Genomic DNA, 26899 nt, shown 5'->3' with positions numbered 1-26899 from the left:
TCTCACCCAATATCATCTTCTCAGGCTGTCAGGAGCCTTCCATAGTCTTAGGCAGAGATCCTTCCCAGCACTGTCCCTTGAGATTCAAAATGCCAAGGATTTAACCTGAGGTCTTCTGCAAACAAAGTATTTGCTTTACCACTGGTGGGTGAGCTATGCTTTGTCCCCAAGGATGGCACCTTTTAAAATGTGAAATGTACCCACAAGCCTCTTTGAATCAGATTTATATGAATAAGTTAATTTACATTAAGCGAATACATTAATTTACATGAACTTAATTTATATTAACTTAAAGCTGTCAATGGCATTTAAGGAAAATAGATAAGGATATTTTTATTGAATTAGTTCTCTTTAAAATATGAGTGAGGAACCATATCAGCCACAGTCTGGAGACAAGTCAGCTTAAGCCAAAAAAGTTCATATAGAAGTCTACATACAAAACATCTAGGCTTCCTGAAATAACATACTATGCACAACCAAAATTGGGTTGTTATGGGGTCCACCCAGCTTGACAATCCCACTTTAAAGCATAGCTATTCACTGCCACTTATCATTTATTTGCCACTTAGCAATTCACCTTTTTTGCTTCTTTGCCATCTGATAGCAAATTAACCCAGCAAGTCATGGTTTTTAAATTATCAATAGTGAGATGTGATAGCTCAACACATATTTTAGCTGGAGGATCATAGAACTGGACATTCTCCAGCTTTTTGCTGCCACCCCTAAGAAGTTGAGAAGCTAAAATAAATGGGAGAAGTTTGAACAGAGTCACAAATGGCATACGTTTATAGAAGCTTTCCCAAGGAGATAGATATTGGAGAAGGCAGAACATAATTCTTGCCTACACTAGGAATGGGGCAGGATACTAGGAAATTAATTTTAGCTCCATCTTACTCTCCCATCTCTCACTCTGCGTTCTACACAAGGTCATTTGCTACTGAATCCCTTGCTTTCTTTTCCCACTTACTTCTCTGTGTTTCAAGCCATGTTGCTCCTCTGTACCTGGCATAGTGTTCCCTTAGTCTATTCTACAATTCGTTTCCCCTTCCTTCTTAAAGTCTCTTCACCTAGATCTCTGCCTTTGGCAAATTCCTGCATTATCCTAGCCTCACTATCCCATTAACACTTTGTTCCCACTAATTCACCAGTCACAGATATCTTTCCAGATCTCTACATCGAGAATGGGAGACCTGTGGCCCTCCAGATGTAGAACTCTCCACTCCCATTGGCTCCATCCAGCGTGGCCAATGGTCATAAACACCATCAGACATCCCTCTTCATGTGTTCAGTGAATGCATGAAGGTGGGAGTGACAGTATGTCCATATGCCCATTCATCTGAATGCGTGAAAGGTCTCTGTACATACACAGACCTTCTACATACCTATAAACCCTGCACAATCAAGGTCTGCTCTGCATACAGCTTTGTGTATACAGAGGGCCCTTTTTGGCACATGGACATGAGGGGCAGGGCTAGTAGGCGTGGTCCTGCTTCATCCTCCATGTGTTTAGGGTACATGTGGAGGAGGAACATTGAGTCAGGGCTCATGCAGCTACACTTCAGGAAGTTGCCATTATTGTGTTTGATGCCGTTATCTTATTTTTTCACATGAATCACTGCAGTTTTATGTTTCTTTATTTTTAAAATGCACACACACATAATTCACCCCACAAGCCATCCCTTTAGCATCCTGGCAACCTTTGATCAGGCTTGGCCTGGAATATTAACTGAAGAAGCCCATACCACCTCAGGCAACCTCTTTCCAATTGGAGGGTCCTATTAATCTTGTCATCAGGAGATCCAGAATGATTACTGATGTTTCTCCTAAGACCTATCCTTCAACTTCTCCATGTTTTCTTTTAAAAGCCCACACAGATTCATAACAACAATGCTTTTCAAGACTGCAGTGTCACATTTCATTAGGCATGTTGTGGTTTGCATTCAGCTTCAGAGAATGCGGTTGGTGAGCAAAATGGCAGGATTCCAGTTCCTCTAGCGTACTGCAGAAGTCTCTTAGGAATACAGAACTGAGGCCTACAAATGACGTGTTGACAAATTACATTGTGGGATCTCGTGTCTTGTGGTTTTAAATGCAGAGAAAGCATGGGGTACCAAACCTTCAACTATGCCATATTGCATGCAAACCATTAAGAGTGTGTATTGTGTTGATTCTATTTAAAAAGCAGCTGTGCATTGTATTTAGAATTAGAAAAGAAAATCCATGATTTTTATTAAGGTTGTGGAACAGCAGAAACAATCTGAGCCACTGCAGCATTTAGCTAGGAATTATTTATAGTTACAAATCTTACTGGAAGATTCAAAATCTTCAACAGGTACAGCCAGAATAATCAAACATCACATTAATAACCTCTGTTACCAAAGGGCATCACATGCATGGCTGCTTGTACTAGTAGTAACAGTGCAGGCAGAGGGTACAGCTACTAGAACAACTTTATCAGTTCACTCACTGTGGGTAGCAGGAGGTCGCATGAATTTCAGTTCCACATGATACTAAACTCTACATCATAAAAGTATAAAGAAGCTTTATGCACAGAGGAACTTGAACCTGGGTTCCTTGGTAGCATACTATTAATTAACTATCTTTCCTCCAGAATCCTCTCACTTCTTGGTGAATTGAGCTGTAAAAGCTCGTACTAGACACTTGCAACCTGTCTCCTTATACAATATAATCCTTTTTGGTTTGAAGACTGACTTCCGTCATCACAGTTTGGGTCAAGCCTCATAATATATAAAGCTCTGTATCTCATAGCCATAGAGACTTGGAGAATGTAGTTCAACAATTTAGAAATGGAAAGTTCAGTATGGTTGGCTGTGATGTTCTTAATTAATCTGCTAACCTACAAATCCAAATAATCTGAAGGGTATAAGTGCATTTGCAGTCAATGCCCAATTCCCTTTTTCTTCCAAGAAGGCAAAATTGCTGGCTCATCCCAGATGTTTGAGGGGCAAGTGGGTTATTACTTTTCCTTTAAATAGACAAACCGTTACAAAACCCTAAATAAAACACCTCAATCAGTGAAAGAGGGCTGACGGAAATATTGCTGGACTTGATGTGCACCACAGATTAACATCTAGAGGGAAAATACCATCTCAAGACTGCATGGGTTTCCAAAGGAATAGTGACAAACTGAGTGCTTGACTGAATCAAGCAGACGGTTCTGCCGCTATTAGCAAGCTACTTTGGGCAATGATTTCAAATGAAAGTCTGTATTTTATTAATTATGAGTCTGCTTTGCTGCTGAACTCTTTAATGAGTTCCCCAGCTGTATCAATCCATAGCCATTAAGTCTAAATAGCTTGTGTGAGCGCACGGATAACAGTTAGCCTAAAATGCATTCATCACCCAGAAATTACGAATGTAGGTTTATAAGAACGCATAGCTCATCAACCACATATGAAGCTGTTTTTGCCTTGTGATAACATTTGTGAAGATTCTAGCTTTCATATTTGTAGAACAAGTACTGCTTAGACCCTACACAATCATCAGGGAAATGCTGAAAACAAAACTATAATGGTTGTGCTGTAGCAGCCTTTCCCAACCAGTGTGCCTCCACATGCTGTTGGACCACAACTCCCATCAGCCTCAGCCAGCATTGCCAATGGTCAGGAAAGATGGGAGTTGTGGTCCAATAACATCTGGAGGCACACTGGTTGGGAAAGGCTGTGCTGTAGGCTCAACTGGAAGAAGGCAAGTGGTAAGACATACTGCATTATTTTAAAGTAGGAAAATTTATCATTTTGAGGTAGTATTAGTGTGTAGAGCAGATGTGTATTCATGACAGGATGCCTTGGAATGCAGTCCTATTACAGGAATAGCCCGCTATATGGACCTTCACTTTACGGACACTCTTGAATACGGACATATTTACAGTAGCACCATTCCCGTTTACGTACGCTCGCTTTGAAAGAATGGACACTTAACAGCATGACGCCACCGCCCAATCAGTTTCCAACTACAAACTTTTTCTTAAAATAAGGCATACTGTGTTTATTTTAGTTATAAAAGCGTTATTTACAGCAGTTATGCCCGTATATGACGATTGCAGTGCAGTATATGCATCAATTAATGAAAAAAGGTAGTGCTTCACTTGAAGTACATTTTCAGTTTACATACTCACTCTGGACCCATTGCGTACGTTAATGCGGGGTATTCCTGTACATTTTTGGCAGGCAGCCTCCTCCCAGCCCCCTCTGTCTCTACAGCCACTTTGTTCAATGGGGACTTACCCCTAAGTAAATGTGCCTTGGATTGCAGCCTTACAGCCCATCCTATGCATGCTTACTCAGAAGTAAATCCCACTGCATTCAATGGGGCTTACTACCAGGCGAGCATGTATCTCAATAACAACCAGAGGAAGATCATCAGAAAACTCTGACAATGCAAATGAAATCACATACAACTGATTTTCTTGGGGGGCGGGGGGCGGTGTTCACTAAAGCAGTAACTACAAACTTTATCAGATTGACACTTTACTGCTTTGGAGCAGAGAGAGAGGGAGAACATTGCTAACTCTCTCTCTCTCTCTCATTTTTAAGGCAAAAAAGGGGAACATATGGTTTTGTTCCAGCCCAAAGTCAGGAATTAGGGAGGAAAGAGAGAGAAAAAAGTTGGGGGAGGGGAACTGTGTGTGTGTGTGTTGTATGTATGGGTGGGTGGGTGTTTCCATATGCCTGGGTGTGAGTTTGGATGTTTCTGTTGGGGGGCAGAGTTATGTTACATTACTGTAAATCTTTCAGCTGCTGATCTTAGGCTGGCAATACTACATTCAGTGCACGATCAGACATTGTACTTCAGATGGAGGAGGTTGAAAGTGATTTAAGATTTACAGAAATTCTGTTCAGATGCTCATGCTGGGATAAATTCAAGATTTAAATAGTTAAAAAACCAAGCACTGATTCTTTTATTGTGGTTATTTATTAATACATCATAATAACTACAGAATTGTTTCTTTTTCATTTTTGAGCAAAAAGGAGTTGAAATCCCCACTTAGCCATGAAGCTCACTTGGTGGTCTTAGGCCAGTCACTATCTCTTAGCCTAACTTACACCTCACAGGCTTGTTGTGAAAATATAGGAGGAGCTGTAAAATGGCTGCAGAGGGGGACTTGGTGCTTGGATCATAACATCAGATTTTGCTTCCGAAAGGAAAGTGATGCATCTTTATAAAGAAATGGACATTTTTTTCTCCACCCCCTACTCCCTTAGTACACCTTCAGACTTCAACCAATCTAATTATGTATTTAGATGCATGCATGAGTCCCAATTGTATTCAAGTGTGCTTACTCCCAAGTTGGTGTGTACAAGGGGCCCTCTTACCATGAACCCTCCTCTGCCCCTTCCTCACAAGAAAGCCTAAGCTATAATCCTGTACCCACTAACCTGGAAGCAAGCCACATTAAACACAAAGAGACTTACTTCTGAGTACAGGTATACTATGGGATTTTTTAACATCCACCTACACTTATTGTATAGTTAAATCTACAGAAAATAAGTTTTAAGGAGTACCTGATCTCAAATGGAGATTCCAAGAAGACAGAAGCCATTAGCCAAGTGCAGGGGAGGGGGAAACAGCAGCTCTTTAGGACCCCAAACTCACGTATCAATTGCAGAGACTGAATACTTATTTTTACTGAATAAAATACAATTGTATTGTATTGCCATGCTGGGCTCCTCTGGGAGGAAGGGCAGGATATAAATTCAATAAATTAATTAATAAATAAGTCATAGGAAGTTGTATAATCTTAGAAGGGAGTGCAGCTGTGAGAGGATGTGGTGTGATTATCATAAAGGGACCCTGCACTTCGAAATTTGCCACTACACTACTGTGCACAGATAGGTTCTGTACATTATAAGGACTATGTGGGAGGGGCTGGAGAGGGGATCCGCTTCTGGTTCCCAATCTGAACCAGTTCCTGTGGACCAGAAGATCGTTCCTTCCACCAACTGATTCATTGACCCGATTCAATTACCCACCCCCACTGCCAAGCTAAAGCGACCCCCATCCATCAAGGAAGATGCTGGAGCAAGCTAAAAGGGCTGCAGAACCTGCTTTCCAAGTCAACAGGCAAAGGGAAGAAGCCACATGCTGTCAATGTGACTCCCAAGAAGAGGGGAGAAAAAACCTCCAGCTTGCCCATGGCAGGGGATGGGGCTTAAGAACATAAGAACATAAGAAGAGCCTGCTGGATCAGGCCAGTGGCCCATCTAGTCCAGCATCCTGTTCTCACAGTGGCCAACCAGTTGCCTGGGGGAAGCCCGCAAGCAGGACCCGAGTGCAAGAACACTCTCCCCTCCTGAGGCCCCCAGCAACTGGTTTTCAGAAGCATGCTGCCTCTGACTAGGGTGGCAGAGCACAGCCATCATGGCTAGTAGCCATTGATAGCCCTGTCCTCCATGAATTTGTCTAATCTTTTAAAGCCGTCCAAGCTGGTGGCCACTACTGCATCCCGTGGGAGCAATTTCCACAGTCCAACTATGCACTGAGTAAAGAAGTACTTCCCTTTGTCTGTCCTGAATCTTCCAGCATTCAGCTTCTTTGAATGTCCACGAGTTCTAGTATTATGAGAGAGGGAGAAGAACTTTTCTCTGTCCACTTTCTCAATGCCATGCATAATTTTATACACTTCTATCATGTCTCCTCTGACCCGCCTTTTCTCTAAACTAAAAAGCCCCAAATGCTGCAACCTTTCCTTGTAAGGGAGTCGCTCCATCATTCATTCCTACATGCACCAGAAAGGGCTCAGAGTGTCTTTGGGCTGCCATTGAATGCTGGCCCTTGTCTTTAACAGGGATGCACATTTCGCCACTTGCTGCCACAACATGGCAGACGGCATCTGCTCCTCTCTTCCTGCCACCACTGGCCTGCTAGTCCCCTCCTCCACAGTCACTGCTGCTTCCAGGACTTGGAAGGAATGCTAAGCAGCTATCCTGTCCATCAGTCCTCCACCATCCGAGAAACCACTCTCTCTTGTGTGGGGGGGGTGTCTGTCTGTAAACTTGGACCCAAGTTGGCCTGAAGTGCCCTGCAAACTTTTTTCCTCCTGGACTTTTCTGGGGATGCTGCAGGGAATAGCTGCCGCCGCCGCTCTCTCTTCCCATCTCTGATGGGACTTCATGCGGCCCTAGTTCCTGTTTTCATGGCAAAGTTTCTGTAGGCGGGGAGCGGAGCAGAGGAGACCTGCTCAGTTGTGTCTTTATTTGCCAAGAAAGGAATGAAGTAGAAGAGGAGAGAGACCTCACCACTGGGGAAAGCAGCTCTGCTTGTGAGGGAGGGAAGGAGCGAGCGAGGGAGGGAGTGGGCGCCCTCTGGAGTGAATCTCCACACACACCATTTTTGGCTCTGGCTACAAAGAAGCCACCTGCTGGCCTGCTGCTGCACCTCTCACCATGACTTGAGGAAAGGAAGTGGCAAAGTTGATGTTGCTGCTGCTGCTGCTCTGCTGCTGCTGCTGCTACAAATGGCACATGGGGTGGGCAAGCTGCCCACCCACCAAGTGTTAGTTACACAAAAAAACAACTGTGCATCCATTGTAAAAAATAAAATCCGGTGTTTGGGGGAAATCTGCTGTGGTCTCAGCAAGCATGCTTGCTTTGCAATGCAGAGCAAGCATACATACTATTCAAAATTCCACTTTCAGTTCCAAAACAAGTGGAATTCTCCCCCATCTTTGATGGAGACCGTCAAATGAAACATGGAACTGGTGATTGTGTGTGTGTGTGGTGGCAGGGAGGGTAGATGATTATGCTTAAAATTTAAATTTCCCAGCCAATAAAACCAGTACATAGACACCAAACACACTAGACTTTAGAACAAGAATATTGCCAAATTCTACATTCAGTGGCCTCTGTCTTGTATTTTGGCTGCCATATAGAAAAAGCTACCGATTCAGAGTGGGTGTCATGGCCCCTTCGGAGGACTTGTCAGGCGAGGACGACTCAGGAGTAACAGCCACAGACCCAGAAGGGGAAACAGAGGAAACTCCTGAAAATGCAGCTTCTACTCCCCCTTAGCTGGAGAGCGTCCAAGATACAGCTGAAGCTCTTCAGCCTGAATCAGACAGTGACCAGGAGGCTCCCCTCCCACCTGCAGAGCGGAGGTGACAGAAAGTCAGGCAGCAGAGGGGCCGGCCTGTCCGTTTAAGGCCGGCACGCTTGCAGAAGCCAGAGGGGCGATTGTTCCCACCTGTCTGCAGAGGTGTTCTTTAAAAGACAGACCCTGGCTTCAGCATGTTGCTGACTACGTCAGGCGTGACCTCCACGTGAAACGTAGTTTGCAGACTCCAGACCCTTCAGACTGAACCCCTGGCTTTCTGAACCTAGCTTCCCCACCTCGACGACGCTTATGGACACTGCTACTGGTACAGTTGCTAGAAGCATTCCTTTCTCCAGCCGGCTCCTGTTATCTGCTGGCCTTGGCAGATTTGTGACCTAGCTAGCTGCCGGCTGCTTAGTTACAGCCCAGCTCCCAGCCCCGAAGCTGACAGTGGGCAACAACCATTTCTGAACATCACTATATGCCTCTAAAGTATCTGCAAAGTTGCATCTGTTATCTTTGAAAGAGGATAAATTCAGTGCTAGCTGACTGACTAAAAAGCCATTTTAATCTGCTGTATTTACTGTTTGAACATTGCAGGACAACTAATCCAGAAATAGACAAAGATTAACATATTTGGCCAAATTCACGCTCAGTTGAGTATTGTAAATTTCTTTCACTAAACCAGCATCCATGTTTCTGACTAGGGTTGGATGGATCAATCTGTTTCTAGTCCATGTCAGTGTAGTATGTGTTCATAAGTTTGTTCCCTTCCACTTCTGCATCAATCTGCATTCTTAAAATCCACATGAATTTTGTATTTAAATTAATATGTAATTTTTTCCTCAATGTACACATTTTTAAACATATTTCATCCTAAAATATACATTTCAAAGCATTTTGAATGTTTCTTGAATTGAGAACTGTATTGCAAAAACTTGGAGAAATCCAAGGGATAATTATGTTCCAATCCACGCATTTGTTGGTTGGGTGCAGAACAGGCTAGTTAGTATCTGAACTTATAAAAATCAAATTCCTCAAAATTCCTGTTTCTTACTAGAAATCCTTGGAATCAGTAATATAACACATGAGTGATGTTTGTCCTACAGTAAATCACAACCTAGAGCTGATGATGGGAGAACATCCTATTTATGAACTGCCTTAATCCTTCAACCGTGCACCTCGTGGATACATAGCTCTCAAATCAAGACAGACAATACTTTTAGACAATGACAATAATCATTCTCCACCTGCTGGGTTGAAAATGAATTACAGGCTAGGAATTAAGAGTCAGAGAGGATGCTGTGGCCTGACAAACCCATCAGGATTGTTAATGACCACAAAGCAAGGTCCATCTGGTGACTCTGTCGGGTTCTTCCATCCTTCAAGCAGGTTGGCAGGAAATGCAAAGAGCTAGCTCTATCACTTCTGGGTTTCAGCTTAATGCATTGCCAGCTGCTGTCAAGGAGATATGATGAGAAGAGGGGCAAGGATTATTTGCATTGTTGCAAATATTTCTCCTTGTCTCATTTACAAGCCCAGCTATCCCAGCCAATTCTGCTAGTTTTGTGGATGACTCCCTCAAACCCTAGGCTCTCTGCCTCTGTATTCACTTCTCAGGCAATTACAACAGATTTTTTTTGGCATACATTTTCCCCAACCACATAGGCAAATTAGCAAGATCTGCTTCCATACAGCTGTAGATTTATTCATCTGTGAAGCGACAAAGTCTGTTGGTTTTGATGGACATAGTGAAATATGTGGCTGTATTTACAAACAGTTTAGCATGAGAAGAGACAAAGTTGTTCATCTCAAGGATGGTGTTGGCAGAAATTTAAAGCTTTCTTGGCTTCCGCATATTTCAGCCAGAACAAATATCAATCCACACCTCTTCCTCTGCACATCATGTTTATCAGAATGAGCTGGAGGATTTGGTGGCAGAGATTATGCCTTTGGCAGTGGTTGGCCAATCTCCTATAATGCTACACATGGACAGGTGGGCAGAAACGTTTCTGGCTGCCGTTAGCTGAATTGATCAGATCATGCAAAGAAAGGCAGACAGAATGTCCTACGGAAGAAAGAGGGGAGCTGAAGAGGGGTCATAGAAGGTGGAGGACCAAGGGAAGCAGGAGGAATCCCAAGGCAACAGGTTTGGAAAAGAAAATGGCCCAGGGAAATACACTGGAAGAGAAAGTCAAAGAGGGGAGACAGATATTATATGAACCTAGGAAGCTGTCCTATACCAAGTCAGACCATTGGTCCATCTAGCTCAGTATTGTCTACACTGACTGGCAATGGTTCTCCAGGTTTCTCTCCCAGGCCTACATGGAGATGACTGAACCTGGGATCTTCTGCATGCAAAGCAGATGCTCTACCACTGAGTCGTGGCCCTCCCCAAATAGAGAAGAAATAGAGAAGAGGAAAAAAGCAGAGAAGTGGAGAAGGGGACAGAAGATGCACATTTTCAGGAGCTTTTGACTATACAAAGTTCAGGCTATAGGCAGGTCACATATTGACTTAAAAGAACTGCCTGAAGTTTATAGCTGCAGGCCTGTACAAGGGCCATTGAAATGAAATGGAAATTGTAGAAGAAAAGAGTCTGTTGGGTTGTAGGCCTGGCACTGCGAATGTCTAAAAAGCAGTGATCAACTCAGTGTTTTTAGTTCTCAGTCTTTTCATCTTAGGTAAGAATGGACTTTACCACATTGCCCTTTTATTTTAACCCCACCACACCACCACCTTCTGAGACTACAGAGAAGGAAACTGAGTGGAGCAGCCGCAATTAGCATCCCTCCAGTGATAAGGGGACTGAGTGCAGTTTTACCCCTAAGCCATGTGCAGTATGTAATTGCTGCACATACAATTAAATACAGCACACAAATATAATTGCTGTGCATGCACTGGTGCTATACCCATATTTCCTACAATGGACATGGAAAGTGTGGGCAACATACACGCATTTTGGAATACTCAGATGCATATATATACAGGTGTTTAAAGACACACACCAGTTTTTACACAATGCATTTGCTATAGGAAGCACCCCTGTAAATGCAACCCTGTGTTGTGTTTGCTACACAAAATCAGAAGCTATAGATAGAGAGAGCATGGACACATAGGAACATAGAAAGCTCAGTCAGTTATACTGAGTCAGACCATTGGTCCATCTGGCTCAATACTGTCTGCACTGACTGGCAGTGACTCTTCAGGATGTCAGACAAAGGACATTCCCAGCCCTACCTAGATATGCCAGGGATTGAACCTAAACCTTTTGCATGCAAAGCTGATGCTCTGCCACTGAGCTATGGCCCTTCCCCTAAGCTATAGCTCTTCATGTTCTCTCTCTCTCTCTGCTGAAGGGGTGGGTGCAAGTGGCAGGGAGGGCAAGAGGCAAAAGTGGATGGAGCAACAGATATAAATTTTATCTTTTTATAGTAGGCTGTTTTACACACACCTCTATCTTCCATCTAGGCAAGCAAGAAGAATGAGCAAAGTTCCAAGACACACTCGGGGGGGGGCTACAAAAGTGGGATCAGTGATGGGTGGTATGGTTGGGGAGAAGGTGCAGTGTGGAGAAAGGCCTAAGAGCCAAATAAAGAGGCTTGGAGGGTAAATTTGTCCCCCAGGCCAAGGTTCCCCAGCCCTGGTGCAGAGAATGAAAGCCTCCCTTGTCATCCACTTTTGCTCATGGACTCAACGACGCTAGCAGAATGCTTTTACCATCAGTTTCATCAAGCAGAGAAGTAAGTTTCCTACATGTCTAGGGCCATCAGCCCAGCCACTTCCACCAGTGGGTGATTCACTTAAGAAAATAAAGTAGCTAATTATTTAACAACCTCCCTGTAATCCTAGCAGCACTAATGGGTTCTGCTGTCTTACCGCTGCTCTCATTTAAAGCTTGTAAAACTAAGCAAGAGAGGCAGGAGGTTAAAAATATCACCTTCCAAGCAAAATAGCATCATGTTTGGATCTTCTCAGAGAAATTAAAGCAACAAAAAGGTTCTGAACTTGCTCATAGTGTAACTAAGAGACACACTCACTGCTGTACACGTTCATCTGGCAGAGACATACTTCTGATTTTAGCAAGCGCTATGATGAGTGGACAAGGGTGATGTGCACATGGCAAAGAGACTGGAAGAAATGAAAGCTGCATGACAACACACTTTTTCATCTTATGAAAGCTGTACATCTATTCATATCAGAAATTATACAATTGCTACTGGTGCATCGCTTGCTGTACACAGCATGAAATTAAAATTCCTCCTCAGTATCGCATTCCAAGCTAGAGTTGTTGCACAGAGCCGGCAGAAAATGCATCCATTGGCGTCCTCAGCATTGGGATTGGAAGCTGGTGGAGTGAGGGAGACAGATCTATTGCTCGAGGTAAAAATATTTCATTTCCAAAATAAATCCCGTAGAAATATTGCTAGCCTAGAGCATATCTCTTAGTATTAATTTCACAGTATGGATTCATGCATAACTTCCACACTGCCCCCCTCCCTCTGCTCCCACTCCTTTCCCTCTTATCGTTCCAGAACAAACACAATATGCAAGCTAATTCTAGTAGCCTTCCGCCCAGAGCTCATCCAGTGTCAATGGTCCTGCTGGAAATGCACATTGAGCATACTAAGCAAGAGGACCAGGAGAAGAGCAAAGTGATAATAGCAAAAGGAACTGGGGACAAGTGAGTGCTTTTATGTACTTCATGCTGTGGTTAAGTCCAAAGACACCTATGACACACTCCACACAAAGGTCTTTACATTCATTTTGATTAGGTCCAGTTCAAACATTACCCTGGGTATACGGTCAGTGCCAAGGACCCCATAAGCTAGCCTACCTCCCCATATGGTTAGATATTTATGTGAAGCAAATCAGGCCAAGTATGCAAGAAAAGCTAGGTGAATAGAAAGGGCTTCACTCATGTAGTTACACTTGACTAACCTGCTTAGGTACCAGTTCACACAAGTCCACATGGAGTGGTACATCTGCAGTGAGGGCAACCCTGTTCAACTTGATCTTCATTTATTAGACTTTTCAGAACATACAGCATTTTAAATGTGCAATGAGCTTTACAATATTTGGTTTCTCTCACACAAACGTATCTTATGAGAGCGCTTTTGTAGGTCACTGTTCTCTTTTTACAGATGCTGAACTGAGGCTGAAAAAATAGACATGCCCAAGGCCATCCTGTGAGGACATGCCTGTGGTGTAAGATGAACCTAGATCAAAGTTCTCCAACCTAGTGAGCTCCAGACATTTTTGTTTATTATTATTTTATTCAGCTTATATCCCGCCCGACTAGCAAACAGCTCTCTGGGCGGCAAACATAGAAACATATACAATAAGAAAATTACAAGATCAATATAACAAATATAAAAGTACATCATCTAAAATACCAATTACAACATTTACATAAATAACTTAGATTAAAATGCCTCAGAGAAGAGAAAGGTTTTAACCTGGACTTTACCTCCCATTAGCCCTAACAAGAATGGCCAATGGAAAGTTGGCCTAGATTTTCCTTTCAGTGTACTTAAGCTCCAAAAATGTAAAAGGAGTGATCTTATATGTCAGGCTAGTTGGCCCATCTGGGCCAACAGTTTCAAATCTGGCTAACTTTCCAGGTATCACACTGAAGTGTTTCCATGTTTTGAAACCCAATATCCTTTTTAAACTAGGGATGCCATTATTATCATCATAATCTGCGTTTATATAGTCAGCCCAGAACAGAAGTTCTCCAGGCTGCTGACAAAAGCAATAGATAATAAATGCAACATTAAAATACAGCACAAAACAATAAAAACTATTTTAAAATTAAACATTAAAACACAATTTAAACGTCAATTTAAAACTAAGAGGCCTAGAATGTGAAACATAAGTTATTCAAAAGGCTTGAGTGAATATCGGTAATGGCGTGTATGGTAGGATGAAACCATGAAGCTGCCCTCCCAACACCATTGTGACCACTGCTTACCCAGATGGGGCTGGGATGGGGCAGCAGTGAAGTCAGGACATGCACCAGCAGGAGCACTGTGGCTAATCTGGCACTCCCACCAGCTCTGCTGCATGGCTTTGACGTTGCCACCATCCTGCCCCAGACCCATTCAAGTAAGCACCAGTGATACCTGTGTTGGGAAGGCAGCTTCATAGCTCCATCCCACCTGCTTCACTTCTGGTGAACAGAAAGGTGTTCACCTGGCACTGAAAAAACCATAAAGATGTCACCAGGGAAACATTTCTGGAAAGACTATTCCATAACTGGAGTGCCACTACCAAAAAGGCCTCACTCCATTTGACAGAGGCAACCAAACCAGGGCCTTAGAGGAGGACCTCAAGGTTCAGGTACACACATATAGGAGAAGGCACTCTTTCAGATAATCTTATATATGTTCTCTGTTACTGAGATACAACCCAATCCTTACTACCCTGGTGCTTTGAATTTTAAGAATCCCTGATTCATTCCTAGCTGTTGGCAAAGCCTTCTTCATTACATAGTACGTTTGTGTTCTTGAAATATATCAGCTAATTAAAAATGTGCTGATTTGTGGCTTTTGCCCAAATCTAAATTGATAGATGATGTAGAGTAAGCAAATGTGTGTAAGGCTTCCAGGAAAGCTCCAAGAAACCAATCCAGAAAGCTGAGGCTAGAAATGAAATTGTCTCCCACGTGATTGAATTTTTCCCCCTAATGCTAATTATTTTCACACATTAGAACAACAGGTCTGTCAACCTGCAGAAAGTAGACTTTGAGGACCTCCATCATAGTGGGCTGAATTAGGCCTTGAGAGGAATCCCTGGTGAGTGAGAACTGCATCCACTTGAGAGCTTGCACACTACTTTGTGACACTTTGATTGATCTAATAAAGGTATTGCCTTAATTTGGATGTTGAAATCCTCTTGAGTGAAATATTTTTTTCTTTTTGTTTGGTGGAGGAACTGAGACATTTGTGTACACCTTTTAAGTATAAAAATATCTCAGAAATACAAGAGGCTGGGCAAGCTAGTTTTACTTAGTTCTGGGTACCAGCAGCAGAAGTGCTCAAATAAATGCCTATACCTCATATGTTGGTGAGGGGATCACGTGATATCTTCTGGTGGTTGAGAAGAGCCTCTCAGGGTCATGGTCGCTCTTGTGAATTTTGAAAGAGTTGGGAGCAAAGGAAAGGGACCTTGTGACATTACAAGACTGTAAATATGTAATCCTGGTAGATAGGGAAGTAGAAAGGGAAAGGGTAAATTGGAATGTTAGGGAGTGACTGTTTGGCATGAATGTTTCCTGTTGAGTTTGGATTCTCTGATTGGGAGGAGGGAATGAGTGAGGGCTTGTGTTTAAAATATACTGGAGTTTGTAAGGGAATCAGTTGGTTTTATTCTAGGGCTTGGCTAGCTAGGTAGATTAGGAGTTGAGTAGATTAGGAGTTGGCTACCCGTAAGGTTTAAAAATTATCATCTGAAAATAATAAAATATCATTTTGGTTTTTTATTGTTCCATACTCATGCCTATGCTTGGTTACGTACTGTATTCCATAAGGAGGTGGTGAATAAACAAATGGTACTGAAACTAAAGGCCCTTATTTACAGGATCTCTTGGCAAAATACTATAAAGGAGTTTCATTCTGAAACTGGTGCCAGCATTATACCATAAGGGTATCTTATCATTTGTAGGAAAGGATTGCCTCATATACAACCTAGCAATTATAGTCACAGTGGGTTTGGGGTATCCAGGATGACCCAGAGATAAGGGTGGGATACTGTGGAGTGCCCAGGCTGTGAGTGAAAATATTGCACACAAAGGTTGGGAAGTGTTGAATAGCCTCTGTAGATAATATATTGTGTAGAGGCTGACATCACCCTCATCTACAGCAGGAAGACAGGGATAGGTGGGTGGGGAAGTCACAGACCTCCTAGCGCTTTCCTTTCCTCTCCTTGGAGAACACTCCTAGATCAATCTTAGGATGGATAGGAAATGCTGCAGAACCCTGTGGAGCTCTATGGTGAGATTTTGGTGAGAAACAAACATCACTATTTACTGGTAAGCCACAGCTCCAGCTATAGTGTAGGCTTTTACTGCTGTTTGTAGGCTTTCCCCCTCAATGACATTGGATCAAAAAGAAACAAGTGGTTGGTGCTTCTATCTCCTCTGCTAGCAAGGGCTTTTAAATGCAGAACTGGAAGGAGCACTATCAAATTGGAAAAATCATTTCTGTGCCTCTAAATAAATGAGAGGGTAAATGTACATTCATGTTAGGATCCACACTAACATGCAAACAAGTTAGAAGTGCACCATTAATTAAAAGGAATGTTGATGAGATTGTACATATAGCACATGTACCTGGGTATTCTAATGCATACAAACACATTTAAAATAATTCACACAAACAAAACAAATGGAAATCTATGGAAGTGAATGCACGTGCTACTTCTGAAATTATAGGAATTCTGTAATTCCTATAATTATAAGTAAAATGAGAAGACAGGCGAAGTGGAATGCGAGACAGAGCCAACCTAGGGAGGAATTAGAAAATGAAATAGGAGGGAAATCTGTCCACCCCTACATAGGACTTCTGCTGGCTACAGCGTTTTTCTGCATTGGGTTAGAAGCCCTACAGTTCCATGAAAAGCTGTTTCAAGAGTGTTTCTGGCCCAGGTGAAATCAGAATTTGCCAACATACTCACAAGGAAGGCTGTTGTACTGCTATGGCTTGCCCAGATTTATACACTGTAGGATTTGAGAAAAGAGCCAAACACTTTAATGTTAATGCAAACCATATTTTCTGAACCTTGAGTTTATGCTAAAATTTCATTTCATTTTCATTTTATTAAATTTATATACCGCCCATAGCCGAAGCTCCCTGGGCGGTTCACAACAATCAGCATAAAATACAATGAAACACATATTTAAAACAGTTTTTTAAAAGCTTAAAATATAAACTTAAAAACATAAACATTTTTACACATACTAAAATGCCTGGGAAAAGAGGAAAGTTTTAACCTGGCGCCGAAAAGATAGTAATGTTGGCGCCAGGCGTACCTCGTCAGGAAGACTATTCCATAATTCGGGGGCCGCCACTGAGAAGGCCCTCTTTCTTGTCGCCACCCTCCGAGCCTCCCTCTGAGTAGGCACCCAGAGGAGGGCCTTCGATGCTGAGCATAGCATACGGGTAGGTTCATATCGGGAGAGGCGTTCCATCAGGTATCATGGTCCCGCGCCATATAAGGCTTTATAGGTTAAAACCAGCACCTTGAACCGGGCCCGGAAACATATAGGCAGCCAATGCAAGTGGGCCAGAATTGGTGTTATATATTCGGACCACCTGGTCCCCGTTATCAATCTGGCCGCTGCATTTTGCACGAGCTGCAGTTTCCAAACCGTCTTCAAAGGCAGCCCCACGTAGAGCGCATTGCAGTAATCTAGTTTAGAGGTTACCAGAGCATGGACAACTGAAGCAAGGTCATCCCTATCCAGATAGGGGCAAAGTTGGGCCACCAAACGAAGTTGGTAAAAGGCACTCCGTGCCACCGAGGCTACTTGATCCTCAAGTGACAGTGAAGGTTCTAAAAGAACTCCCAAACTACAAACCTGCTCCTTCAGGGGGAGTGTAACCCCATCCAGAACAGGTTGAACATCCACCATCCGGTCGGGAGAACCTCCCACTAACAGCATCTCGGTCTTGTCTGGATTAAGCCTCAGTTTATTAGCTCTCATCCAGTCCATTGTCGCAGCTAGGCAACGGTTCAGCACATTGACAGCCTCACCTGAAAAAGATGTAAAGGAGAAGTAGAGTTGCGTGTCATCAGCATACTGATGGCAACACACTCCAAAACTCCTGATGACCGCACCCAGGGGCTTCATATAGATGTTAAAAAGCATGGGGGACAAAACTGACCCCTGTGGAAGCCCATACTGGAGTACCCAGGGTGTCGAGCAGTGCTCCCCAAGCGCTACCTTCTGGAGACGACCCGCCAAGTAGGAGCGGAACCACTGCCAAGCAGTGCCACCAACTCCCAAATCAGCGAGTCTCCCCAGAAGGATACAATGGTCGATGGTATCAAAAGCCGCTGAGAGATCAAGGAGAATCAACAGAGTTACACTCCCCCTGTCTTTCTCCCGACAAAGGTCATCATACAGGGTGACCAAGGCTGTCTCTGTACCAAAACCAGGCCTGAAACCCAATTGAAATGGATCTAGATAATCAGTTTCATCCAAGAGTGTCTGGAGCTGGCTGGCAACCACTCGTTCGAGGACCTTGCCCAGGAATGGGACATTTGCTACCGGCCTGTAATTGTTAAGATTTTCTGGGTCCAAGGACGGTTACTTCAGAAGTGGTCTTACCACCGCCTCTTTCAGGCAGCTAGGGACCACTCCCTCTCACAATGAGGCATTTATCACTTCCCTGGCCCAGCCGGCTGTTCCATGCCTGCTAGCTTTTATTAGCCAAGAGGGGCAAGGGTCCAATTTAGAAGTGGTTGCACGCACCAATCCAAGCACCTTGTCAACGTCCTCAAGCTGTACCAACTGAAGCTCATCCAAAGAATCAGGACAAGGCCGTGCTCTGGATACCTCATTCGATTCAACTGCTATAACATTGGAGTCTAAGTCCCGACGGATGCCGGAGATTTTATTCTGGAAGTGCCTAGCAAATTCATTACAGCGGGCTTCAGATGATTCCACCGAGTCCCTAGGGCCAGAAGACAATAGCCCACGGACAACTTTAAAGAGCTCCGCTGGACGGCAAATAGATGCTTTAATAGTGGCAGCAAAATATTGCTTTTTTGCTGCCCTTATTGCCTCTGAGTATAACTTAGTATAGGCACTTACCAGTGCATGGTTGCATCCATCAGGAGTTCGCCTCCATCTACACTCCAGCCGTCTCCTATACTGTTTCATCGCTCTCAGCTCCGGAGTATACCATGGAGCTGCATGAGCTCTACAAAGGAGAGGGCGCGCAGGAGCGATCGTGTCAACTGCCCGGGCCATTTCTGCATTCCACAGTTCAACCAGGGTTTCGACAGGAGCGCCAGCCCTATCAGCCGGAAAACTCCCCAGAGCCCTTTGAAAATCATCAGAAGTCATAAGTCTCTGGGGGCGGACCATCTTAATAGATCCCCCACCCTTACAGAGGGGAAGAGCTGCTGTAAGTCTAAACCTCAACAAGCGATGATCTGTCCATGACAGAGGGACTGATGTAAAACTCCCTACCATCAGATCATCATCTCCATGTCTAGTTGCGAAAACCAGACCTAGAGTATGGCCTGCTACGTGTGTTGGGCCAGTAACATATTGGGACAGCCCCATGGTTGTCATGGAAACCATGAAGTCCTGAGCCGCTCCAGATAAGGCGGCCTCGGCATGGATGTTGACATCCCCCAGCATCATCAGTCTGGGGGATCTCAGCAGTACATCCAAGACTACCTCTGACAGCTCAGTTAGGGAGTCCGTTGGGCAGTGGGGTGGGCGGTACACCAACAGAATCCCCAATCTGTCCCACTGACCCAACACAAGATGCCTGTCTTACATACAGAAAAATGGAAAAGGGAAAACCACCCATTTTATGCTCCAAATATTTCATATCCCAGTCCTATTTTGCAGATTTTGTGAAATGATCTTCTACGAGGCCATCATCTGAAAAGTCAGGAAAGAGCTTTGCAGAAAGAAAATAGTGTTGCATCTTCATTTACAACAGGACAAATAATCAATCCTTCCTTTCCATCCCCTTTGAAAAATATACAGTTCATATCCCTGTCATTTCTTGCCTTACAGCAGTCTTTTCCTTTTTAGTCTCCTAGTACTGCTGCTAAATCCACTCATATTTTCATATCAAAAGATTCAAGATCAATAGATTGCATACAAATAATAAGACTAGTACTCACCAAACAGGCCTTAAACTGCTTCAGACCAGGTTATCTGAAGAATAGTCTTCTTCCCTATATATGTGCTTAGACCCTAATATCATCTCCTCCAGGTGCCCCTGTCAGATGAGGTGAGGCAAGTGGCTATTAGGTGCCCTGGTTATGGAATGGCCTCTGAGGCTTGAGTGGGGCCTATATTGTGTCCTTTTTAGCACCAGATGAAGAACATTTCATTTTCTCGGGCTTTTTGATATATAGAGGTTTTTCTCCCTTTCATAGTGCTAGAATTTGTGGGCATCCAATCAAGTTGAATGTTGGAAGATTCAGTACAGGCAAAAGAAAGTAGTGCTTCATACAGCACATAGTTAAATTATGGAATTGACTCCCACAGGAGGCAGTGATGGCCACCAACTTGGATGGCTTTAAAAGAGGATTAGACAAATACAGGGAGGACAGGGCTATCACTGGCTACTAGCCATGATGACTGTGTTCTGCCTCCATAATTGGAGGCAGTTATGCTTCAGAGTACCAGTTGCTTTGTGCTCAGGTCCTGCTTGCGAGCTTCCATTGGGCACCTAGTTGGCCACTGTGGGAACAGGATGGTGGACTAGATGGGCTGCTGGCCTGATCCAGCAGGCTCTTCTTACATTCTTATATATATATATAAAGTTTAGTACTATTTAGTCTCTTAGCACTATTGTTATTCTTCTACCACTAGTTGTTTATTCAGCTGGTTTTCCATTTCATATTTAAATCCACCTGCCCATAACCTGCCTAGAGAACCTTTGGTAGATAGGTGATATATAAATATTGTAAATAGTAATAATAAATCTTAATAACCAATGCAGAATCCAATATAAGCAGGGCTGTTCTCAAAATGTGATAGAACAGTTTAAAGACCTTCCTTTTCAGTCAGGCATTGTTGGTGATTTTAGCAAAGTTTATTTAGCAGGGTTTTTTCTTCTTATTCCCCTTCTTCGGTTTTATCTTTCTGTCTGGGGATGATCACCAGATCAGCACAAGCAGTGACATGATTCACACTTTTGATATGGGAAAAGGCAGCTGCTGCACATTTTCTGTATGTCTACAGTTGTGCTTATGAGTTAAAACCAAAATAACCCACAAAGATCGAAACAAATCTTTTTTCGTTTTCTTTTTTTGCATGATGATATTCCTGTACTTTCAGTGAGGTCATGGTTTGGGGACAGAACAGAGAAGGAAAAGACCCTAACAGCTCGTGAACTGCAGAATAAAAACCCTGCCACAAAATGTGCCACATAATGTGCAACACTTAGGAAGGTTAGCTTATTACACATGCAAAGAAACAGTGGGGAAAATCTATATTGTCCTGTAAAACGATAGAGAATTTTATTTCCTCTAGGTAACAGAATTCCTCATAAATAGCAAGCGGGGGAGATATCCACAGTATTCTACATTATCACCTTTTCTGTCAAAATGTTCCCCACAGGGAGTCTTTCACATGATGATATCACCAGTGGAGCCTTACTTGGGGAAGATAGCAGCAAACCATCAATACATTTCTCAATGAGATGAGTATGTAAGGAGATATCTTATAGTTATATCTAGTCAGTTATTCCTCGTTCCTTATGGAGTTTAACTACTATATTTTTATTAGTCTACATAGCACAGTATATACTACACTGTTTATTGTTAATAATACAAGTCTTCCTTATATTGACATAGCACTTCCCGTTCTGCAAAAACGTTATAGATTTAAAGGACTGAAATCAGTTAGCCCATAATGTGCCGCTACCCCCAGGGCAATAAGTGGCAGCTGTTTAAGCAACAAACTGCAAAGGATAGACTGTGGGAAGTAACTTCAAAAGGGCACCTCCTGGAGTTGGAAAGGCACTAGGTACCCTAAAACATACCCTACGTATTGGGGGGGGGATTAGGCATAAAGTGTCAAAAAAGTGTAGAAGCCTTTCCAGACAGCTTTATTTTGTAGTGATCACCAAGCTGCAATTTCCTCTCAGCTGGCACATGCATTGTGGGGAAATTGCATTTCAGGAGCTTTCAAGATGCAGCATTAGATGCTGTCACATACCCTGCATCCAGGTCCCAGTGTCACCCCAAGGAGGACTCAGTTACAAACAACTCACTCTTGTGTATTTATTTATATTGATATCCTGCCTTTCTTCTGCCAGGAAACCCTAGGTATCATACGTGTGGTTCCCAGGTGGTCACCAAAGCAGGCACTCACTAGACCCAGAGTAAAGTGTTAGCAAAGTGGTGGCCTCATGTGCCTTCAGAACATGCCTTCAGAACATGCCATAAGAACATATTAAGTCACCCCATTTGAGGTGAGGGAATCCCTTGGCACCCCCTTCTACGCTATCCTGGTATATGGTATGATGAGTAAATAAAGTATGATAGATAGATAGATAGATAGATAGATAGATAGATAGATAGATAGATAGATAGATAGATAGATAGATAGATAGATAGATAGATAGAGAGAGAGAGAGATAGAGAGATAGAGAGATAGAGAGATAGATAGATAGATTCCTGCATGCAAATTTATCCTCTGATATGACAGGACCAAATCATGAAGCCAATCATATAATTTTTTTTTAATTAAAGTTTTCAAAAGCTGAATGAATGGAAGGGGCATCAAAGATGATCCAAAAGACAAGGCCAGTCTAAGGTCTTGTCTCTCTCCTCCCCACCCACTCCCTGCAAGCATAACTGTTCTGCTTATCAATGGTGATAGAACTGTGAGAGTGTCACTCTCCCCTGAATGGAGCTGTGACATCTCATGACTACAACACCAGGTCTCTTGCCCTACCCAACACATACCACCATGCAAGCAGAAATAGATTATAAAGTGTTCACCTGCACTGAAATATTAGGGGTACATTGTCTTCTGTTGCAATCCTTCTGTCAACCTATCCCCTCTCCAAATGAAGAGCTTGCAGAGGTAATTCTCATTCCTTAAGGCTCTGATTTCAGCTTGCCTCTGGGAAAGATAAATACTGTGCAGTCTTTGGATGGTTGCTAAGGCTATTTAACTCTCCAAAAAATGTAGGAAATTCTGTGCCGCAATATATGCCTAAACATTAGAGGTTACACATGGAGTTTTGCTGTATCTACACCCCGTTTGCATGAGTGCAGCTACATGAACCCTTATTCCAGCACAGATAAACTTTGTCCTTTTGCCCAAAACATTTATAAGAAATACAAGTTCATAGCGATCACTGTTTCATTAATCTTCTGTCCAACACACAAGAAGCCAACCCAGGAAGGACAAATTAATGTGTTCAGGCATTATTGAAAGTCCCAGATGCACTAGTTCCAATGACTGAAATAGGAGAAAAAATTAAATCATCCTCCAGTCACCTATTTTTATTATTCTGAAACACAGCCTTTCTTTGAACACAGATGATACAAGTAGCTGGCATGCCCCATTGAGCTTAGCCGTGGGTCCTTCTGCCTTAGTATATTTGGCTTTGTGGCTGAACCTGGAAGGCACTAACCTGGAAGCAAACAGTTATTTTGAAAGAGAAACACATTTAAAAACATAACCCAAGAGTTGAGGCACTCATATTTTTCTATGACAACAGTTCCACTTCCTTGATACCCCATATCAGTGCCCCTTAACCTGTCATTCTGCACTTGCCCTAGATGTTTTATACATGGCAGGGTCAAAGCCATTACAATTGATCTAAGCTAAGTCCTCACTCTTAGGGCTCAAATGCATGGGAGCATTTCTTCCTAGCAAATACACTGCTTTTACCTTCGTTATTGATTTGCACCATCTGCAGTTGCTGCTCAATGGTAGCTGCCAATCATTTTTTTCCCATTCACACAAGTAGGTGTTCCTCTGGGAAGGATTAGTCTCACTGTTTCCTTGTGGCCCTGCCCTCTAATTATATATTTCCACTCCCTCTGGTTGCTAGGTGACTGAGCATGCTTAGACTGTTCTACCAGCTGCAGTAGGTTCCTTTTAAAAAAAACCCAGAAGTGCAAATATCTGTTTTTCTTGCCTGCGGTTGGTAGGATACAGCTGAAATACAAATTTTTGTTTGACTAGTGTTAATGCTTTTGTGCACAAGTTAGGGGTAAAAGAAAATAAAGGCACCATTTGCAGCAACAGAAAAAAAGGCCAGCAGGAGAGCAGCCAGAAGTTGCTTGTCAGCCCAAAAAACAAAACAAAAGAAGGGAGGAGGAGATAGCAGGCACGGAGAGGGGAACAAATGACACATCCATCTAACAGCACCAGAGCAAAGGTCTGCAACCACTACAGAAACAGAGTGGAGACTTTTCTCTACTTTTCATATTATCAGTGGATTGGGTTACTATGGATTTATAGGGAGAAAACTGTGTGATAGCTTCTTTTTGCCAGTAACGTCATGTGAACCATTCACATTTAAAGGAGATGTGAGCAGCACCAAACACACAGTAAACCACCATGGAGATGAGCCCTTAATCTTTTCATTACACTGCACTAGATTAGGCATTTTTATACAGCCACACGAGTGGCTGTATACTATAGCTGGCATGGAGTTTTTGCATTCCTCAATGTTAAATTGAAAATACCCCCACATGCAATTCTGTTGCTTTCCAGAAGCTCATTTCAAAACAAAATCTTGCAAAACATATAGTCCTGAACTCAGAAATGCTTGCTTCACAACTCTAAGTTTTCATGGCGATACCCAAAACAGTCAGAAAGAATCAAGAGTTCAAAGTCTAAAACAAGAGAAAATTAATCCAGAACCCTGTTGGACTTCTGTCAGTGGTCTCATAATTTGTTGAAATTAATTAAAAATCAGCCATGTTCACAGAGTACCTGTAGTCCTATTACTGACCTTGCCTCATACTCTGACCTTCATCTTCCGCAGTTTAAAAGTTTAAAAAATGCCTGGCTGATTTTTAATTAATTTAATAAAATTAACATTGGACTCTATGATAGCGCAGGGCGTGCTCAGTAAGAACCAACTGTCAATGTTCTAAAAGCCAGACTAATAGTTGTTTGGCTTGCCTAATCAGGGGGGCACACCCACACCAGACATTTATTTAACTTTAAACAGTCATGGCTTCTTCCAAAGAATCCTAGGAAGTGTAGTTTGTGAAGGGTGCTGAGAATTGTTAGGAGACTCATATTCCCCTGCCAGAGCTCCAATGGCCAGAGTGGTTTACCAGTCAGCCCCTCTTCCCAAAGAATTCTGGGAATTGGAGCTCTGTGAGGGGAATAAAACTCTCCTAACAACTCTCAGCACCCTTCACAAACCACACTTCCCAGGATTCTTTGAGGGAAGCCATGACTGTTTAAAGTGGAATAAATGTCTGGTGTGGATGTGGCCAGGGACGGCTTTGGTTTAAATTTGGGTGAGAGACTACATGTCTGCTGTAGAATAAAAAGGTGGGGGAAACCCCAAAAATAATGATACTGTTAACCAGTAGTGTAGTGGCAAATTCAGAAGTACAGGGTCCTTTCATGACAGTCACAGCCATGCCCCCTCCTATCCATTTTTTTTTTTTTTTGCTGTTGGGTTGAGAATTAGCTCCTTGTTGATGCCTTTTCCCACAACAACTGACATCCCTGGGAACCAATTAGCATGAAAGGGAGTGTGTTAGCAACTGATGAGAGTCTTCTCAGTGGCTGACTAATCACCTTTCACTTTGATTAGCTTCAATCAGCAAGAAAGGACAAGGAACTATGTTAGAAACTCTTCTCAGTGGTCAACACACTCCACTTTCATGCTGATTGGCTCATAAGATGCTGGAGACAGAGGGACCTGCTGAGACCCTGTTCCTAAAAAAGTAAGGGATCTAAGACCCCCTGAAACCCCAGATGACTACACCCCTGCTGTTAACAATGCTTTCCTTCTGGAAAGGAAAGCTTTTCGTCTGCCCAGTGCCCACCCAGTGAGTGGCCAACCAGATACTTATGGGAAGCCTGCAAGCATAACCTGAGCCAAGAGCACTCTCTCCACTTGTGATTCCCAGCAACTGGTATACTGGGGCAGTACTGCCTTCAACAATGTAAACTGGCCTTTAAATAGTGATCCGTATAGTAGGACACCTGACCACCCTAAAAGCAGTGTCCATTTTCTTATAACTGATCAAATATCTAATTTTAACAGTTCAGTCATACTACCTGAAGTGCCAATAAATTTACATATTACCAAATAAGCATGCATAGGACTGAACTTACTTACCAGAGTTACCCCCAAGTAAGTGTGCAAGGGACTAAATCCTTATGCTTTTTGAACATCAGTTATTGGCAACGGCAATATGCCAGAGAAAGATCTTCCTCCTCAAGTTGGAGATCAGTTTCCCTGGAAAGTTGGCCCCTGGCACTATGTGCTAAGGCTAACGGGAAAGGATGCTACTTCCATGAGAAAAGCTATGCTCTACAGCTTGCTCTAAAAACAAACCTGTTCCTTTAGTCACACTTTTAGAACCACTCAGACTAGCACACTTTCCAATTCCAGTCCTATAATTCAGCTGTTCTGTGCACCACAGTGATACTGTGGTACAAGAAAAGCAGCAACATATCCCTCAGAATATCATTACAACACCGTCCATTTTAATAGGTTCCCCCCTCCTTTTCTCTCTCTTGCTCTCCTCCCCCCCTCCGTTTCTCTCTGCCTCACACACACAGTGCTCCAAGAGGCAGGGCCTGCAGCTAATATTCTGTAAGCAAGCAAGCAATTGGATACAGTTGGAACCACTCTATGGCACTGTAATTTTGTCCCTTGAATGGGTGGGTTTGAGAATTACTAAGACATCGATCAAAACTGTATTCAATCAGATGGTACTAACTTACTCTGACACGACACTGGGGAAAGAGCTCCCCTTACCCCACAACTAGTGTTAATTATTTATGTTCCCTGGACTTTTTCAATTATATCTCCAACAGCGAGGGATTGCATTCTGTTCTTCAGAGGTATTGATTGCCCAGAGAAGAGAAGAAGGACATTTAGCTCAGTGCACCATTTGTTTCTGCAAGAGCTTATTGACATAGGAACAT

At 43.0% G+C, this 26899-nt stretch overlaps 1 protein-coding gene across 10 annotated transcripts in view; it reads right to left on the bottom strand.

The window, feature by feature from the left end:
- The window catches only part of PLXNA2 (plexin A2), a 627239-nt gene that overhangs the window by 421183 nt on the left and 179157 nt on the right, over positions 1–26899 (bottom strand). The window contains exon 5 of one of the 10 annotated variants that reach the window (XM_061632061.1): positions 12315–12400. The exons of the other annotated variants lie outside the window; for them this stretch is intronic. Coding sequence (XP_061488045.1) covers positions 12335–12400 — 66 coding nt within the window. The 3' untranslated portion in view covers positions 12315–12334. Of the gene's footprint in view, positions 1–12314; positions 12401–26899 lie in introns of those variants that run through there. 10 annotated transcript variants of the gene reach the window in all.

Source organism: Rhineura floridana, chromosome 6 (assembly GCF_030035675.1).
Source record: "Rhineura floridana isolate rRhiFlo1 chromosome 6, rRhiFlo1.hap2, whole genome shotgun sequence".
NCBI classification, from domain to species: domain Eukaryota; kingdom Metazoa; phylum Chordata; class Lepidosauria; order Squamata; family Rhineuridae; genus Rhineura; species Rhineura floridana.
This window is presented reverse-complemented; position numbering and strand designations above follow the sequence as displayed.